Here is an 18,869-nt window from a genome sequence, read left to right as displayed (position 1 = left end):
GTATGCAACAGTGTACAATTCAGAACGCCGGACGGAGGAAGAGGGGCTTGGTGGGGGGGGGGGCGACCCCAAATTTCAATGAAAGAAAAATAAAAATCTGGAGTTTGCCCCCTCTTCTCCTGTTATTTTTGGGAGAAGGCGCAAACCTTACTATTCTCTTCAAAGAATGGACGTTTCCAAAGAGAATGAAATATGTTTCTTGTTCTTGGGTGCCACACAAGTAGAATAATAAGCCAAAATGTGAAACTCTGTTTTTTACGAAAAATAGGCAATTTGCATATTGCTCAGAAAATTGTTATAACTCTGGAACTATGGGAGAAATCTACTTCGGATAAGTTTTGTTTTGCAGCTAAAACATCAGAGCATGCAAACGTGTACAATTTAGAACGCCGAACCGAGGAAGGGGGGTTTTGGGGGCACGCCCCCCGAATTTCAATGAAAAAACAAAAATCTGGAGTTTGCCCCCTCTTCTCCTGCTATTTTGGGGAGAATGCGCAAACCTTTGTATTCTTTTCAAAAAATGGACGTTTCCATCCAAAGAGATTGAAACATGTTTCATGTTCCTGGGTGCCATACAAGTTGAATAATGAGCCAAAACGTGAAACTCTGTTCGGAAATGTGGCATGGATATATTGCGGAGAGGGGGGGGGGGGGGGGAGTTTGGTCATCAATATGAATTTCCCAGGCTTGCTCCAGACCTGTGTCAGAGTTTCCACCCAAACATAAGAGTATGAAAATCCAGAAAGCACATTCATTTCGTAATCAGCACCATGATACCATATGGTATCATCGGGCGAGTACGACCTTACTCTGATGATACCTTATGGTATCATCGGGGGAGTAAAGGTTAAGGCTCTAAATATTACGTGGAAAATGCATTGAATTATCATATTTTCTTGTCTGTATGGGAGTAGTAAGGGGACTTGTCAACAAATGGAGGGGATAAGAGCGGGTGGTGCCGTCCGATAGTTATCGGACGTCGTAGTAAGGCATTTTGTTGGGCAAAGGAACATGGAAACAAATAGGTTCCATTGATACATACGATTTTTGTTGAATATCGCCACTCGACAAAGTACCCTACTACAACATGCGACAGAAATTGCATGGACTGTAACATCCAACACAAATCGCATGCATAAACAAGAAGAGCTTTAGACTGCAAATATGCTTCTCCAATTTTGTTACTCATCTGGCTCACTTCACCTTATTTAATGTATCAGTGCTTGCAAAGGTTTTCTTTCATCATCCTGACGTATTACTGGATTCGCACAAGGTAACATACGTTTACAATGACATTGCACTATTCTTAGATATCAAGAAGAATCCAACCAAATGGGATATATATTGAATACTATCACGAAAAAGTGAAATATAAATCTGCATTGGTGAACGTTATAAAAATTGGCAAGTGCATGCTCCCAACCTCAAATTTACTGCAACACTAGTATTGCAATGAAATTAACGCCACTCTCTGTCCTGTCTGTTTAAACTCATGAGAGATGGTCCTTAATCTCTAACTGAGAAGGTTAATGTTCAATATTATGAAATAAAATACTAATAATAAATACGTAAATATTTTAATATCATATTTACTCCAATCATTCAATCATAAAAGCAAATCACTTTCTTCAAGCCCTGCTAAATTTTCACTTTCCATCTATTGATTTATACGAGGGGTGGCCAGAAAGTAATTTCCAATTAGTAGGGACATTGATTTTTCGCAAACGCCAAAACCGTAAAAAATGGTAATTGCTGCGAAGTTATGTTTAGGAATGTGCAGTGATGTCTGGACACATTTTTCGTCCGTTCGAAATATCGAAATAATGCGAATTTGGCATAAAATACGAATTGTTGGCGTTTTTAGCAATTTTTTTTAAAGAAATGTCCTAAAACATCAAGAAATTCCATGAAATCCAACATTCTTGTCTTTTCTAGGCCATGTTTGTGTACATAGAACATGCAAGTTTACCAACATTTTACTCAAGACTAAACTATAGAGTAATACGTACATGGAATAATTCCTACAGCCACGTTAAATCATGTATTTCCCACGATTTTTTCAACTTCTATCAAAACCATTTGCCACAGAGCAAAGTGGCAGCATTCAAACAGTAGATCGAGTGCGTATCTACCGTCACACGGGAGCCACATCTTCGTATTTGTCGCACGAGATATGTTTTGAATTACCAAGCTAAGTGCGCACCATCGGCATTCGACGAGCGAGTAATAATGGAGCTCAGTCATTAGGGCGTCTGACTACTATGCGAGAGACCTTGGGTCGAATCCCCTGCGGGAGAGAACTTGGATGTTTTCGACCTATTCAAACTGCTCTGGCGCCCAAACAGCATCATATGAAGCTGGTACCTTGAGGAAACTTTGAGGGATAAAGGTACCAGGAGCGTGGTGCTGATCACATCACCCTTACCTTCAGCCATGATCAAGAAAGTGTGGGGCCCTAACTACACACCACTACTATACACCTTCATGGAAAAGTGCAGGGGAGCACTTTACTTTTACTTCCTCAAAAATCTGTTCCAACATATCAAACTGTCACGAAAATACGTAGACCATGTGACCTACAATTTAAAATAATAGTTTAAAAGCACAATGAAGTATTACGTTTCGGTATATTTGGCAGATAAATGTTCTAAAACAAAGAAGTGAATTTTGGGAAACGTAACACTTTAACAAGTCAAAAAAAGATAATGCCAAGTTTTGGTGCCATAATATATCGGTATCTGTCACCTGAGATTATCGGTATCTGTCACCTGAGATTGATTGATTTTAATTTTTTGGGTGCGTCGCCGCTTATGGTCATTATGCACCCTTCAGTATATATGGGGAAAATTCAATTATCTAAAATCCTTACCTTAAAATTAAAAAAGAGGTATGGAAAATAACTTTCACAAAATAACTTTCAAGATATCAAACTCTCACGAAGAGGCGTAAACCATGTGACTTTCAATTTGAAACATTAGTTTAAAAACACCATGAAGGTATAATTAACGATATTTGCCAGAAAATGCGCTAAAATGAAAATGTGAATTTTGGGAATAATAACACTGTATAGTAAAAAAATAAAAATAAACAATACACCAATTTTAAAAAAAAAATAAACTATCAAGATCCCTACCGATTAGGCATAAATAAAACAAGAATATCAGTTGTAGTTTATTGCATTAGTAACAGTGTCCTAACCTAATTTTCGGCATAATCACCACCATTGTTCTGGCATTTGTCGTAGCATGGCACTAAATTTTGTATGCCCATGATATATGTGTTTGACAGCAAAAACTGGAACTATCTCTACCGCAGTGTAGCTGTCAAATCCTTGCCCTGCCAGAAACTTCTTCAGTTAAACAAAGAGATGAAAGTGCACGCCTCGCACGATTACTGGTGGCTCTGTGCCAAATTCTGCGTGCAATGTAGGCTACATCGCAGTCTGTGGGAGACTGTATGAGAGCTGCAATCTTTAACCTAGAACTGTCCTAAAACGGCTGCATTGCAACTGTACCAGATTACAGCTACATGCCACTTCTTCCTGCCCGCATGTGTGTGTGTCTATCTCTGACCACTAGTGCTGCGTATAGGCACAATTGGAGCTTTTTTCAGGATGCCCCTCGTATATGAATTTCAGAAGCTTTTATTATTAGTGTTCCTGTTGTAATGTGTGGTTACCTAAATCAGGTACCTACACAATGCAATTCTATAAATCCCTTGCGTTAAATTTCTAATACCTACATACCCTTTTCGTCCGCAATAATGGTATAACTGCATGTTGTCAGTTTCACAGTACTTCACTTGGATATACTGTACTGAAGCAGAAATCCCATTCATAATGTAAGTAAATATGACACTTTCTTTTGTACAGTTCAGTTCTTTCACTTATATGCAAGAGTTAAGTTGTTTGCTTTACAGAGAAGAGAGATGTAGCTTTGTGCATTGAAAAATGAGTCCGCACTTATGGTTCTTGCAAGCAGAGGGTTCCAAACCTCAGTGGAAATATCAACATATAATACCGAGAATGTATATGGAGACTGATAAATTACAAATTGTATTTCTTAATCAATCACTCTTATCTCATTTAGTCGTAACTTTAAAAATAATCAGGTATTTTATTTTAAACTTACTGCGTTTCACAAAATTCCGTAATCCTTCCCTAGCTTGTGAATTGTAATAATTTTCCAAATTCACTATTTTGCACTTTGAATTCAAATCATAGAGAATAGAGAAATTGAGTCAATTTCATAGAAGATAATATTGGTACTTAACAAAACCATACGTGGATCTGTATGAGTTTTTTATTTCTATTTGCAAAAACATGGATTTAGTTTGTAATTGTCAAGGAAAAATGTAAATTTTGTCCTGGAAAACCTGGAAAAGTCAGGGAATTTTATTTCTGCTTGTTTGTAGCCACCCTGAAGAAACAGATTAATTTATGTAAGAAGAAAATTGAAATTTTTACACGTTTCTAAAATCGACGATGTTATTTTCGTAGTTATTGATAGGTTCACATTTAAATATTTTTTCAGGGTTCGAGGGGGGCATGGCACCCATGACAGTGGGAGATAAATTTCGGAGAATCTTTCTATTTAATTTTATTATTTAAATAATAATAATCCTATTGCGCTACAGCCCAATATTGGGCCCTGGCTTACCTACCTACTGCTGGCCTCCTTCCCACGCGGGCCACCAATGGGGCGTGGAGATCTGCAGCCAGACTAGGGGGACGGGTGGTCGGCCCAACCGACCCCCAGCCGTTGTAGGACTTCGCGACCGGATTACGCTCACTCACTCGGAGCTACCCAATTTCCTCATGATGGTGGGTTGCCACCGGCCCTATACACAGGCCGAAAATTCCCGGAGACTGAACCCGGGATCGAACCTACGCTCAGATAGGTTAAACCGTTTATTAACAATCGTGAACTTTTCGTTTAGTAGATAATATTTGGTTTTAAACGACGGGAGAATATTGGTCAAATTTCCTTTCGTGCTCTTTTGAGAGAACATATACTTCTACAATAGCAATCGCGTTCGGAAACGGTGAAAAAAAAAGAAATTACTTGGTTTTCAAAGGCAGACAAGCTTGGTAGTGTAGCTTGCTCGCGTTCAAAGTGACTCACTCACGCTATTCAAGGCCGCTTCTTATCGCAAAACACTGTGCGTCGATGCACAATGTCTGCACCCAGCAAGTTACAAGTGACCAGTTGAATTTGAAAGAGAATCTGAAGAATGATAGATTTCATCAGAGGCGGCTATGTGGGCACTAGCTCAACATACAATAGTTTAAGTCATAATTTCTGAAAAACAAGAAATCTTATTGAATAAGTATTGGGATAGTAATACGTGTATCCGCTCATTTTTAACAATGTTAGCTCGAAGACAATCTGTATTCCATTTGTTTATATTGGTAACTTGGTCAACCGGAGGTTATTATAAGAAACTATTTCGTAGATGTTCATGTAACCGTTATAAAATTACAAATAAAGTATATTCACAAGCTTAGATATACTAACAACGAAGAAATAAATTCAGAGTTAAATTTCAAATGTATGTGTATAGAGTAATTCTAGAAGTACAGAGCTATATCAGAGTATTGAACTTCTTTTTTGCAGGATAACGTTTACAATATTGACGCGACAGAATAATTAAGAACTGTTGCTCCAAAGGAAACAAAGGGCATGGTGTATTGGTTAGAGTTCTTGAAAGCATTGATTGCGGTCCCAGGTTCGATCCTCCATACTAGATGTTCTTTTTTTAATTCTCCTTTTATTATAAACAAGAGCATGGTAACATTATTTGTAATAGCTGTGTATAGTGGCTACATTGTTCTGCATATGGAATTTATAATAAAATAAAGAAATAAATGAATTGACACACATTCAAAGGGATATTTTCATGTATAAGATTGTGAATTATGATACTCTAAAGATAATTGTGTACTGCTTGAAAGACATTGTCAAATATTAATGAAATAACTATTTATATTTGTGGCAATTCAGGACATAATAATTTTACCCCTTTTCCCACTCGAGTTCAATGCAAGGATACCTCCGCAAATATCAAATGAAAAGTTTTCATCATGTGCAATTCTCCATTAAATGTTTTCGCCGAGTCGTACTACCTTTGTTTTCTTTGTTACAAACAAGTATTGTTTGCACATTACATGTAGGAGGAGAGTTGCATCTACATTTCACATTGGTCAGCTCCTTCCACTTACTTTCAGGAGCGAAAGCTTGTAGGGTAGTGTTTACCATTCAGGACTGTCAATCTGATGGTCGTACGTTCAAACCCTTCCGGTGGCAGAACATTTTCGTAAGTTTTAGACCTATCCCATTGTGTTCATTGTCCACGCCGTGTGAAATGGAATGATTCAGTTTGGAATTAACGATGGGGTGACGGGAAATAATAAATTACAAAATCTCCATTTCAACGAACCGAGAAGTGGACAAAAATTGGATAATTCTTATAAATATTCAAATTACATTCATGTTTTTAGTGGTATAATCACAGGTAAAATCAAAGATCTTACATGGGAGATTTTACCTTGCTCTGAAGTAAGCCAAAAGGCATTTCAAACCCATCTAATACATTCTCCAATACATTTCAAAATGTTATTGAATGTTTCATGTCGATAATTTGACCAATGCATCAATTCTTGACGCTGAGACGATATTTTCTGCAACTACCTCTTCTCTTCAGTCCCTTCTGTTCTTCTCTTCTCCTTCTCCTCTCCCCTCCTCCTGCTCGCTCTGCTTTTATCTCATATCGCCTTCCCTACTTTTCTCGCATCTTATCTCCATCCCACTCATCTCCACTCCTCGTATCTCCTCTCCTGTCTTAGATTTCCGACTCCACTGCACTCTTCTCCTCTTCTTTTCGTTCTTCTCTTTTTCTCTCCTTTACTCTACTCTCCACTCCCCTCTTCTCGTCTAGTCTCCTCTTCTCTCTTCTTTGCTCCATTTTCCTCATCTCTCCTAGAATCTTTTTCCATTCTCTTCACTACATCTCCTCTCCTCGTCCATCCTCTCTTTCTTCTCTCCTCTACTTTTCCTATTCTCCTTTCGCTTTCTCTTTCTCCTCTCCTTTGTCACCTTTCGTTTTCTCTCACCTCTTTTCCTTTCTGTAGACTAATCAGCGATGAAATACTAAAAAACCTTTTCTTTTCTTTCAGAAAGAATTTTGTCACTTGCGATATAATAGTGATATTTTTAATAATTTTATAGAATATTACTTGTTTTTATTCCCTTCGCGTATTTTATAAATATCTATTGTGCATGTGGCAACCCTGAAATTGAGCCTAACTCTACACGCAACCCACCAACGCCTTGTGTAAATTGGGTTGCCTAGTTTAAAATGTCGTTGTCCTAAAACTTTTGAGAGACACTACAATAGTGTTCATCAGTCATTCGTCATTCTCATCTTCATAATTAGCTTAGAGAGGTAGAAAAACTTCATAAAGTAATCAAAATAAAAAGACAATAACTCATGTCCAGTTATTTCTTATAACTAAAGCTGAAAGATCATATGGCAACCAATGTTTATGTCCAGGAGTCACTACGAACAATTCTATCATGAGTTTTTGAACTACAGAGTTAAGACGAGTGGAAAAAAGTGTGTGTCTGGTTCAAAAAATTTGAAGAGTTGCAGAAGAGTCCAAAAGAAAATATGCAACTTACTCTGCAAACAAATGTTTCATCACTCTCTTTTTCATCAATGGACCCACAGTGATCATGTGATTGACGTTGCACTGACAACTTTACAATGATTGTATACGTAAATAAGAGAGACTAATCAGAATTACTGAAACTGCACTCAGGTAAGTTATACAAGGCCAGAAAAATGTTCTGCACTGTGAATCCAACATGGAGTGGCTGGTCTCCCCACAATTTACGCAACTTAGATGTCTGGGCAAGTGGTTTTCTCATTGACATTGGGAACTGTTGGACGTGTGAACAATGCTAATTGACAGAACATCAAGTTAATTAGCTAAGTGAAGTAGCATATTACACTTTTCTGTAAATTATCATTTAGTTTGGTGGATTACACATTTACATGATCATGCCACAATCAAAATTTGATATATTTTTGTATATTTTGAAGTGTACAATTCAAATCCCTTTAACCTTGTATATTGGAGACAAATGCAGTTACAACTTGGCAGCCTAAAATACCTACAAAATACTAACTTCATGAGATGTACATACCCTCAGTGGGCTGTCAGTTTTGTGTTTGGAGTTAGGATATTGGTTCAATATTTGAAAACTAGTACAAATAGTAAAATTTGATGCACTAAAATACCTATCAAATGCATGTTTTTTGTTCAACAAGTTATCTCCATTGGTCAATTCGTTAAATGAATTATATGTTCTAATTGGTGCCTGTGGAACATATTGCATTAAATGCAGTTCCAACTTACTTTTATTTTAGAAATATGCAATTTTTTTTGTACAACTTAAAGCAATATTTTGATTGTTTGAATGAGTTAGTGAGGATTTTCTTTTTACTCTTACAGGTCCTGATGGTGTGAATGAAATTAAGGCTCACTCGTTCTTTGCAACGATAGACTGGGAAAAGCTTTTGCGGAAAGAAATCCAGCCACCATTCAAGCCAGCAGTCAGTCGTGCAGATGACGCCTTTTATTTTGACAGTGAATTTACTTCCAAAACACCAAAAGGTTAAGTGTTTGTATTTAATGGGTAGATGTAATGTAGTAATATTTGTACTCTCCCATAAAGATATGTATGTGGGTCATTCCATTGTCACGGGTGGGACACATGGACTAAGTTTTTGATATTAAGATAACTATTCTACTGATTGTTAAGCAAAATTTTTCTCAATCTTTCTGTGCAATGAACTAGGAAACTTAACGCTGTTGATTAAACATAACTACTCGTAAAAAAAAGTCCCAGATTTACAGCTAGAAGTGAATAATTTTGTGTTACGGGTGGGACAGACGAAACACTTGCTTAATAAATGTATTTTAATTTCTGTGAATTGTCAAATGATGAAAAGTAAATTATTTAAGACAAAGATAGAAGGTAATTAACCTTTGAATATTCTAGTGGAGTTGAAGGGGAAATGTAAAGGTTAAAGGAGAAATTAATTGTTTTTTTTTTATTGTCATGGGTGGGGGACAATAGAAAACACAAGTAAATCAAAAAGTTAAAATAAACAACAAAATGTAAAATACCTTCTAAGTTAATTATGTATAATACTTGAATTTTTATGTAAATGGAAATTGCTATAAATATAAATCATCTGTAATGCATAGAATGTACAAGAATTTGTTGTTCTTTTGCTAATTTGATAAATACCCACAGAGACCATCGACACACATCAAAAATGTTTGCAAGCGATTCCATGTCTTTCTCTTTATCCATGTTTTTCTTTACTTTGCACAAAAAATTTTACACTTTAGTAACTTTTCTGCATACTGAACGTTCTTGCAGAGAATCATTTTTTCTTCTTTAATGTTTTAAAAATATCCACATAATCAAAGTTAATACCCAATGCAATGATCGTGTGTGTATCGCTTTTTATATGAAAGTCATGTACGTTCAAAGTCTCAGTTGCATGACTTTGAACGTCCAGTCGTTATTAACTTATTTTTGTAGTTTGTGAGTTTGTGTATGTGCCTACCCAATGCATTGAGATAATACCGTATCTTGTAATCAAGGAGTAACAGGTTTGATCCTCAGTGGAGACATAAAGCATAATGATTTGGATTTCATTTTAAAACTGTAGGACTAGTCCTGATTAGCCTATCAGAGTATAAAATGTACTTAAAGATGTCATAAAAAATTAAGCAAATGTTAATATTAAACTATTACTTACGTGAAATTTAGAAATTTCGCACTTCCGCATTACACAATTTAATGGTTAAATTGTATTAATTTCTAAGATCCACTGTCTTCATTCACAAAAGGGTACGGCATCTGAAGTGGAGATGGTACCGCATCACTGCTTTGACGTGGTACCATCTCCGCTTCTTCTAAATTTCACTTAAGTAATTTTAAACCACATTTACCGCATCCATCATGAATTAAACTATTAGATGTTCCAGGACAATTAAAAACATTACTATTCATAATTTGTATGTCGATCTACGTACATGTGCATATACTTCATTAAATAATTAAGCTCAGTATACTACTACAAGGAAGATTTACAGCCCAATGTAACTTATTGTTGTGAGTACTGTTGTTGGAAAATTGCCAGATTTTTCATTGAATGTTACATATTATATAACAGAATCAGAGCCCCTGATGGGATAAAGTAATGTTGGTACCTTGTAATCAAGGTGTTCCAAGAACATATTTGAGCATAAAATGGACTTAAACAAAATTTTATTCACAGAAAGCCAGATTTAAAAAAAAAATATGTAATAGTGTCATTTCTTTGGTCATTTTTGGCCAATCTATTTCAGTTTCTGCCTCAGTTTTAGGGCCACTGTGTATTAAGGCAGTGTTTCTCAACTGCCAGGCTGTGAACCGCTACTTGGCTGCAAGAGAGCACTAGATCCAATGCTTGCAAACTATTTGAAACCCAATTTTATATTTGTCAAGAAGCCTAGACATGTCCCACATGGCATAATTGATTTATTTATTAATATTTAATTTGAAGTGTGCATAGTAATGTATAAAAAGGGGTAAAATTTTTGAGCAGGGCATCAACTTTATAAAATAACTTTACCACCCTCTGGCCTCATAATGGTTGAGAACCACTACCCAAGGCTTGCTCTGTGAACAGATTTAGTAGCTGTTACATCAAATTATACATGATACACTTGAAAGCCAGAATACAAATATTTTATGCTAAATACAAATGTAAAGGGGTTTGATATTAGATTTTTTATTTTAAATATAGTTCAACACAAAATGGTATCACTGAGGGTACATTTGATAAGTGTGTTAAAAGATGTAGCTATATTTTCTTTCTTTCTTCTTTTCTTTTTGCTTTAGGTGCATGTTCATATGCCAAAATTAAACATTGAATGTTATATTAGTATATTATTAGATTTTATTTACAAAATATATACAAAACTGCTCTAAGTTATGTGTGTGTGTGTATGCTATGTACGTATATTTAATAAGCCTACTGAAATATGAAGATAACACTTGGATAAGATCATCCATTCAAAAAAGCAGTCATTTTTGCAACTACTGCTCATGTCTAGCTATGGATTCCATGTCGAAAGTTGTACTTTAAATTTAGATATGTGTGTCTTTCATAGTAGAGATATAAATGAAAGCAGTGGAAAAAGAAAAATGCAGTCAAGTAATGTATTTTCATAGATTTGAAACACTTTGAAGTAAGAAGCCGAAAAAAGCTCAACCAAAGAAGCCATGAAAAAAACTGCGACCACTTCCAACTCTAGCTGTTGTTATTCACAAGCTTCCAAATCGCTAACAACGATGTGTGGACCAAGTGGGGAGTGATGTGAACAACCTATGGGGTAATTTTTTGTTAGCGTCCCCTCCATCCTCATTGCATGGAGAAGTTCCAATCAATATTGACCCACCCTCATACAAGAACCAAATAATGAATACGTTTAAAATCAAAAATTCATTTTTGCCTGCCTTTTTTTTCTCTTCCATGTGTTTATTATTGGCAGTTGCATATCTTCAGTTGTAGCATTAAATCATAACTGAACGCTGTATTTATCTATTTAAAGTGTTTACCATTTTTCTTTCCAGATTCTCCAGGTGTTCCCCCCAGTGCTACTGCCCATGAGTTGTTCAGAGGATTTAGCTTTGTTGCCCCTTGTTTGTTAGAACAAGAAGCTACGGACAAAATATCGGACATCAATATTCCAAAAGTAAGAAGATTGATACCTCAGACTTTTTCTTAGATTAAATTGTAGAGTTACTCATTCACAATTCACAAGCTGAGAAGGTTTAGTTATTATGCCCCACCCAGTAGATAGATATAGATACATATTTATTCAGGTTTTTCATTAAAAGTTGACGTGATTAACAATTTTTTGTTTCTAGTATTGATATTGGAAGAAATTTCACACTGGTAAATCATGTTAAGACACACACAGCTGCAGTTTTGCATTAAATATGTGATGATCAAGATTGTGATCTCAGGTTTCTATTTTCCAGCTTTCGTATGTGAAGCCAAATAGTGTAACGGATGAGTACGAGTTGAAGGAAGAGATTGGTGTTGGAAGTTACTCAGTGTGCAGACTGTGTGTTCATAAGGCAACCAGGATAGAGTACGCAGTGAAGGTACGTAGTAGCTCACTATTCCATGCACTGTTGATTCATGATTCAGATGCAGATTTGCAGATCATGTAACTTCATGGCTAGAGCCATATATTTATGGTGAAGAAAAGATCAAGATTTCAGTACAAAAACTGGGCACATATCTGGATCAAAAGTAGCATATAAAAATGGCACGTTGGTGTTAAAATGTTGAATAAAACCCTAAATTTGATTAAAAAACTACACTTATTACACAAAATTTCAATTTTAAAGCACATTTTATATAGTTATCAGAGTATTAAGTTTATTCCTGTGTAAGGGACAAGGTTCCCACACACCTGGAAAAACCTGGAAATCTCAGGGAATTTGAAAAAGTAAAATTCTCAGGGAAAAACCATGTAAATGAGCAATTAGTCCCAGGGAAGTACATCTGAAGGTCTAGAATATGCTCCTACCTGTTCATTTTCTTCACATAAGCTGCTTTGAAGATATAGGCTTGTAATATATGTTTTATTTTCTATTACAGATAAATTGATAGTGTGTCCATTTGTAAACGTCTGTTTCTCAAAAGTGTGAAAATATTTGTTCTATATGTGGTGTTTGAAATGTTATTTTGTGCACTATTATACAGTTGGAAAAGGTGTTTAACTCACACAAATATCTGTAACTTTCATGTTTGCTAACATATAACGTACAAAACTGCTCAGGCTCACTGCCATTGTTAGTGTACTGAACCTTATTCTTAGCAGTTTATCTACTTGACTAACCTTGTATTAATGCGAACAGTATGCCCCCCTCCCCCCAACCAAACCAATTATAAAGGCATAAGAGGTGGTGTTCCATTTCAACCCTATCGCCACAATCGCCCACAGGTAGGTATAAAAACTGTACATAATAACCATAACTAAAAATCAATAACAATCAATCTAAACGATCCCCCAATTTTTGTGTGAAGATATATAGAATTGGTATAAAATTTTGTCCCCCCCAAAAGAAATCCCATGATGCAGGAGGCACCCCTGATGCCTACACCGATAGAGTAACAATTAGTCTCCTTCTGCTGGGTCCCCAGTCATGTAGGGTTACCGTCAAGTCTGTTGATGCAGATGGTGACGTTATTGTCCACCTCCTGGGGTGTAAGGGGTGCTCCTTCCACATAGTGCACCCAATAGTCAACCTCACTTCCACATAGTACACCCTGCAGACTAACGAGCCCCATGGCCAGTATAATTTTGTTTGTGTTGTTCTGTGTTTTGTCCTTATTTGTGCTGAGTGCTCCTTTACAGCCTCAGCTTTTAACGAAAGTCAGAAGATTTTAATATTTTATGATTTTAGTTCTGCAACGTTAGAGTTGTTCTGTGTAACGATAAGGGGCTGGACCCCATATAATGTGATGAGTGCAAAATAGCCTTAGTGCTGACGCACCTAAAATTTTAAATTCAAATTGTCCACCTCCTGCCAGTTAGGGACCTGCAGAATTTTTTCCACTGTTCTCTTCTTGAGACGTGGCAGGCCGAGTGGGATGAGGTAGCAGGGAACAAGCTTCGTGCTATCAGGCCCATCACTGGTGCTTGGCATTTCTCATCCTGTTCCTCTCTCTGAGAAGTCATCTTAACTGTGCTTCGAATCGGACACAACCATCTCTCTCGTCATTTGCTGCAAAGGCTGGATCCTCCGTTGTGCTGTACCTGTAACGTTGTTTTAAGTGTTTGGCACATTAACCTTCCCAGCTATTTATTATCTATCCATGTTGGGAGATGTGGACAGTGTTTTTACCAAATGTTTTTATTTTTTTGAGAAGAGCAGGCATTTTACACTGTTTCTGAAGTTTTTAGACTATAAACTAGGGTCTTTCACAAGATTTTAACATATATAAAATGATATATTTTAGTATGAAATGTAATAATTTGTTTTCTGTTACAGATCATAGACAAATCAAAACGAGATTGCCATGAGGAGGTAGAAGTTCTTCTGCGCTATGGCCACCATCAAAATATCGTGAAGTTAAGAGATGTAAGTGCATTGAGTAATTTCCAGATTGCAATTTTGTCAATATTTTTGACTCATGTAATTTGAATTTTACAAAAGTTAGTATACAATAAAATGTAGATACTTAATGGTATTTACAATAGTAAGTATTAATTTTAACGAAAATGAATCTTACTCAGGGCTGAGTTAGTTAATAAAAAGTTAAGGAAATTTTTAGACTTTTGACGGAGAGACTAAATAATCTATATTATGGAAAATAAATTGTTACAGCATTTATTGTTATCAATTATGAGTTGTTTGTTGCAGATTTATTTCAGTGTTGAGCTCTGTTGAAACTGTTGAACCTACCAGGATTGTTTGAGGCATGTGCTTACTCAAGTACCATATGTATTTTGCAAGTATTAAATAAAGTACAAGAAAGAGTAGGATGTACTTGAGCCTAGCTTACTTTTGGATACTTTCTCTCAAAATGTGTATTATACATGGCAACATTTACATGCTTCCTAAGTTTTTTTTTCTTTCTCACCATGGTGCCATATAATTAATATGAAATTTGAAAAGAATGTTGGTAACTTGTATCAGAGAAGAGTTGTTAAAGGGATACAGATGCATGCATTTGATTACCACTGTCAGAAAAACAGTGTTGTTAATAATTGAGCAACCATTGCCTAGCAACGTAGATTATCTTTAAATTATTATCTGGTGAAGTAATGTATCATAGAATGAAAGGGTGAAGGATGAAATAGTTTCATTTCTTAGTAGCAACGTAGTACACTGTTACTAATGTACACTCATTGGGCTTGGTAATGTTTTTTCTGTTGAAGTTTTATTTTATTGACTAATTTTCTTGATCTGTTTGTATTTTTAACAGGTATATGAGGATGATAAACATGTGTACTTGGTCATGGAACTAATGAGAGGGGGAGAGTTGCTGGATAAGATCCTTCGGCAAAAGTTTTTCTCGGAGCGAGAAGCAAGTGCTGTGCTAAAAGTTGTGGTTCAAACAGTTCAGTACCTACATCAGAATGGGGTAAGTTATCTAACTAACTAACTCTCTAGCCATCTTAAACCCAAAGGTTCATGGCTGCAGCAACACAGGCCTTCCATCTGTCCCTATCTTGAGCAAGATCCAAACAAGAATCCTGTAAACTCCTCTTTCCTCTCCCATTTGTGCCACATGGCCTGCCCACCTAAGTCTTCTTGATTTAATTATTCTAATAATATCGACATGAATACAAATTATGTAGTTCTAAATTATGTAACCTTCTCCACTCACCTGTCTCCTCATCCCTTTTAGGTCAAAATTTTCCTAAGGATCTTATTTTCAAATACTTTCAATTTATGTTCCTCTTTCAATGTAAGGGACCAAGTTTCACACCCATATAATACTACAGGCAAAATTACTGTTTTGTATATTTTAACTTTTACTTTCTTAGATATTAAACGAGAAGACAAAAGTTTATGAAGAGAGAAGTAACATGCATTTCCTGAATTAAGCCTACTTTTTATTTCCTCTTTAATATAATTTTCATTTGTTAATATTACTCCTAATTTTCATTTGTTAATATTACTCCTAAGTATTTGAATTTGGAAACTGGTTCAAACGAGTTGTTATCAATAATTAGATTTTGAATATTACCTAACACTTGGTTTCGGCCTGTAAGCATATCTTTAGTTTTCTCTTTGTTAACTTCCAAACCTATCTCTTTAGCAGTTTTGAAAAATATTTTAGCATTATTCTTAATTGTATTTATATCATTTCCTAATAAGTCTACATCATCTGCATATGCTAACAACTGAGTCATACCATTTAATTTTAGTCCTTCGTTAGTTTCTTTTACCTTCCTAACAGCATATTCTAAGGCAAAATTAAAGAGCTATGGAGATAATGCATCTCCTTGTTTTAACCCATCATGAATTTAAATTTGTCAGACACATTAATACCCACACGAATTTTACTTTCTGTTTCACTGGTGCATACTTTTATCATACTAACAAGCTTCTTAGGTATTCCAAACTCTACTAATATATTATATAATTTATCTCTTTTGACCGAATCATATGCTTTTTTGAAATCAATGAATAGCTGATGGACATTTTGATTATATTCCCACTTTTTTTCAAGTGTCTGTCTAATGTGAAAAATTTGAACTGTAGTTGATCTGTTACGTTTAAATCCACATTGATAATCACCAATAATTTCATTAGCATATGGGATAAGTCTTGTTAAAAGAATGTTAGATAATATTTTATATGTTGTTGAGAGTAGAGAAATTCCACGGTAATTATTGCAGTTCATTTTATCACCTTTTTTAAACAACACAGGAACAATTATGGATTCTTTCCACTGTTGAGGGATTTCTTCTTTATTCCATATTAAACAAATTAATTTATGAATTTGACATATTAATGAATTTCCACCATATTTAATTAACTCAGCTGGTATTAAATCAATGCCAGGTGCTTTGTTATTCTTTAGCCTTTTAATAGCATCTTTAACTTCAGTCAAGTTAGGTTCTGGAACTAAAGGTTCTGCTGTGTGTACTTCATTTACTTCTGATTTATCTCCTACATGGACATTTAAAAGGTCATTAAAGTAGTCCTTCCATCTATTTAGAATATCGCTTGGGTCAGCTAGAAAATCACCGTCTTTATCTTTTATCAAGTTTACTATAGGTTGCCACCCCTTTCTAAACTCATTTACACCTTTATATAAATCTCTGATATTTTTGTTTTTGCTGTTTGTTTCAATTTCGTTAATTTTGCTTTTCAAGTAATCTCTTTTTTTACTTCTAAATGTGCGGTTAACTTCTCGCTTTATTCTATTAATTGCTTAGATTTGTATCATCAGAGTTATTTAACCACCTAAGTCTAGCCTGATTTCTTATTTCTATTAGATTATGACATTCATTATCAAACCATGGCTTACTTTTTCTCGGTTTATGGTATCCTATACTTTCTTTAGCTGCTGATTCTATTGCATTACGTATGTGCTCCCAATTCTTATTTACGTCTGTTTCATTTATATTTTCATCATCATTTAATTTGGTAATCTTTCTTAATTCTTTCATCAGCAATTTTTCTTGTATTAAATTTTATAACTTATTAAAAATTATATTATTAAAGTTATCTCAATGCCAATAATATTGAACCTCTGGTGCTACAACTGCATAGTTTTACCATGTTTTAAGAACATAGTTTGAAACTCATTCTCTAATTTAGGTGAAAATTTTGAACTGCTCTTTAATTTTCGTGATGGGTGGCCAATTTGTTGAGGGGAAAAATTAATTTAAAGATATACTTTTCTGTCTGTTTTACATAATAGCTTTAGCAGTAACATTGTAAGAATGGGAGGACTTTGGGCTGACCAGTCTAGTTAGGTTTGGGTAAAGTTGCCACTTATCAGAATCTTCCTGTTTAGCCATTTCCTTTCTCTCTTGCTTGTGTTGCAAGGATTCACCAGAGGAAGGCTTGATTCGCCTCCAAAAACATCTAACCTTTGTTAATCTTTAGACTCATGAATAGTTGAATGACACTGACTTGCTACAGCGATGTAATCAGCATTATGCTCTAGACACCTATTCCCCCCACCGTGTTACCCCCAGGTACCCATTTATTTGGAGCTGGGTCAACCCCAGAGCTGCTTTGTGCAGGGTCAAGACCTGAAAAATTCCAAGCATAGAGCTCACCCACACCAGGCTGCAGTCACATGTCCTACCATCGTGGCTCCGTAAGCAAATGGTGTTCTTAGTGCGTTCACAGTATTTGATTCAACACTACGAATCTGTGGTGTTGGAGAGAAGCCAGCCTTCCAAAAACTAAGTCAAAGGTGATCCACCCCTCCAGAGCTGTACACAAGGATGAACTTTATCAGATATCACTGGACATAGAAAACCACCGTAGGAAATCAAAGGAGGGGTGAAACCCAAGTGTCGGTAAGAAAGGACTACTTTTGGACGAGGGAAGGAGGTATAATGTGTCAAAACTAATTTAACAATGGGAAAGAAGTATGATTATGGATTTCTAAGGAAAGAAGCAAGACCTGCTGTGAAAATCAGTGGTGGATTAATGTGACCCACTTTCTAGGGTAGGAACGGTGGATGACTGCTTCTAACTGCTGCCTATTAGGTTCAATTTATTCATCTGATTGTGTGGGATCTTGGTTTACTCTGTAAACTGGTAATTATTGCTAGTTTTTGAAGTCTCTGGTATTGGGGGAGGGGCATTTATATCTAGACATCAAGCATCTTTTTATGCTGTAATCAAAGTGTCCTGGATTCAATTCACAGTGGAGACATGTACAGGGTTTCCACACACCTGGAGAAACCTGGAAATCTCAGGAAATTTGAAAAAGTAAAATTCCCAGGAAAATCTTGGGGAAAATCACCTAATTGATCAATGAGTCACATTTAAGTACATCTGAAGTGCTAGAATATGCTCCTGCCTGTTGATTTTCTTCACACAAGCTGCTTTGAAGGCATAGGCTTGTAACATATGCTTATTTTCCATTACAGATTAATTGATAGTGTGTCCATTTGTAAATTTCTGTTTCTCAAAAGTGTGAAAATATTTGTTGTATACGTGGTATGTTTGCAATGTTATTTTGTGCACTGCAATACAGTTGGAAAAGGTGTTAACTCAGACAGATATCTGTAACCGTAGTCCTTA

General features: G+C 35.7%; 1 protein-coding gene across 2 annotated transcripts in view; it reads left to right on the top strand.

Annotated features, from left to right (window-relative positions):
- Positions 1-18,869, top strand: part of S6kII (Ribosomal protein S6 kinase II) — a 114,727-nt gene that overhangs the window by 61,778 nt on the left and 34,080 nt on the right. For both annotated transcript variants that reach the window (XM_083124080.1, XM_083124079.1), the window contains 5 exons: positions 8,516-8,677; positions 11,700-11,821; positions 12,111-12,236; positions 14,136-14,225; positions 15,073-15,231. In XM_083124080.1, coding sequence (XP_082980206.1) covers positions 8,516-8,677; positions 11,700-11,821; positions 12,111-12,236; positions 14,136-14,225; positions 15,073-15,231 — 659 coding nt within the window. The remainder of the gene's footprint in view (positions 1-8,515; positions 8,678-11,699; positions 11,822-12,110; positions 12,237-14,135; positions 14,226-15,072; positions 15,232-18,869) is intronic.

Source organism: Lepisma saccharinum, chromosome 6 (genome assembly GCF_977018435.1).
Source record: "Lepisma saccharinum chromosome 6, izLepSacc3.1, whole genome shotgun sequence".
Taxonomy (NCBI): Eukaryota; Metazoa; Arthropoda; class Insecta; order Zygentoma; family Lepismatidae; genus Lepisma; species Lepisma saccharinum.
Note: the sequence above shows the minus strand (reverse complement) of the source record. Positions and strands in the feature narration are given on the sequence as shown.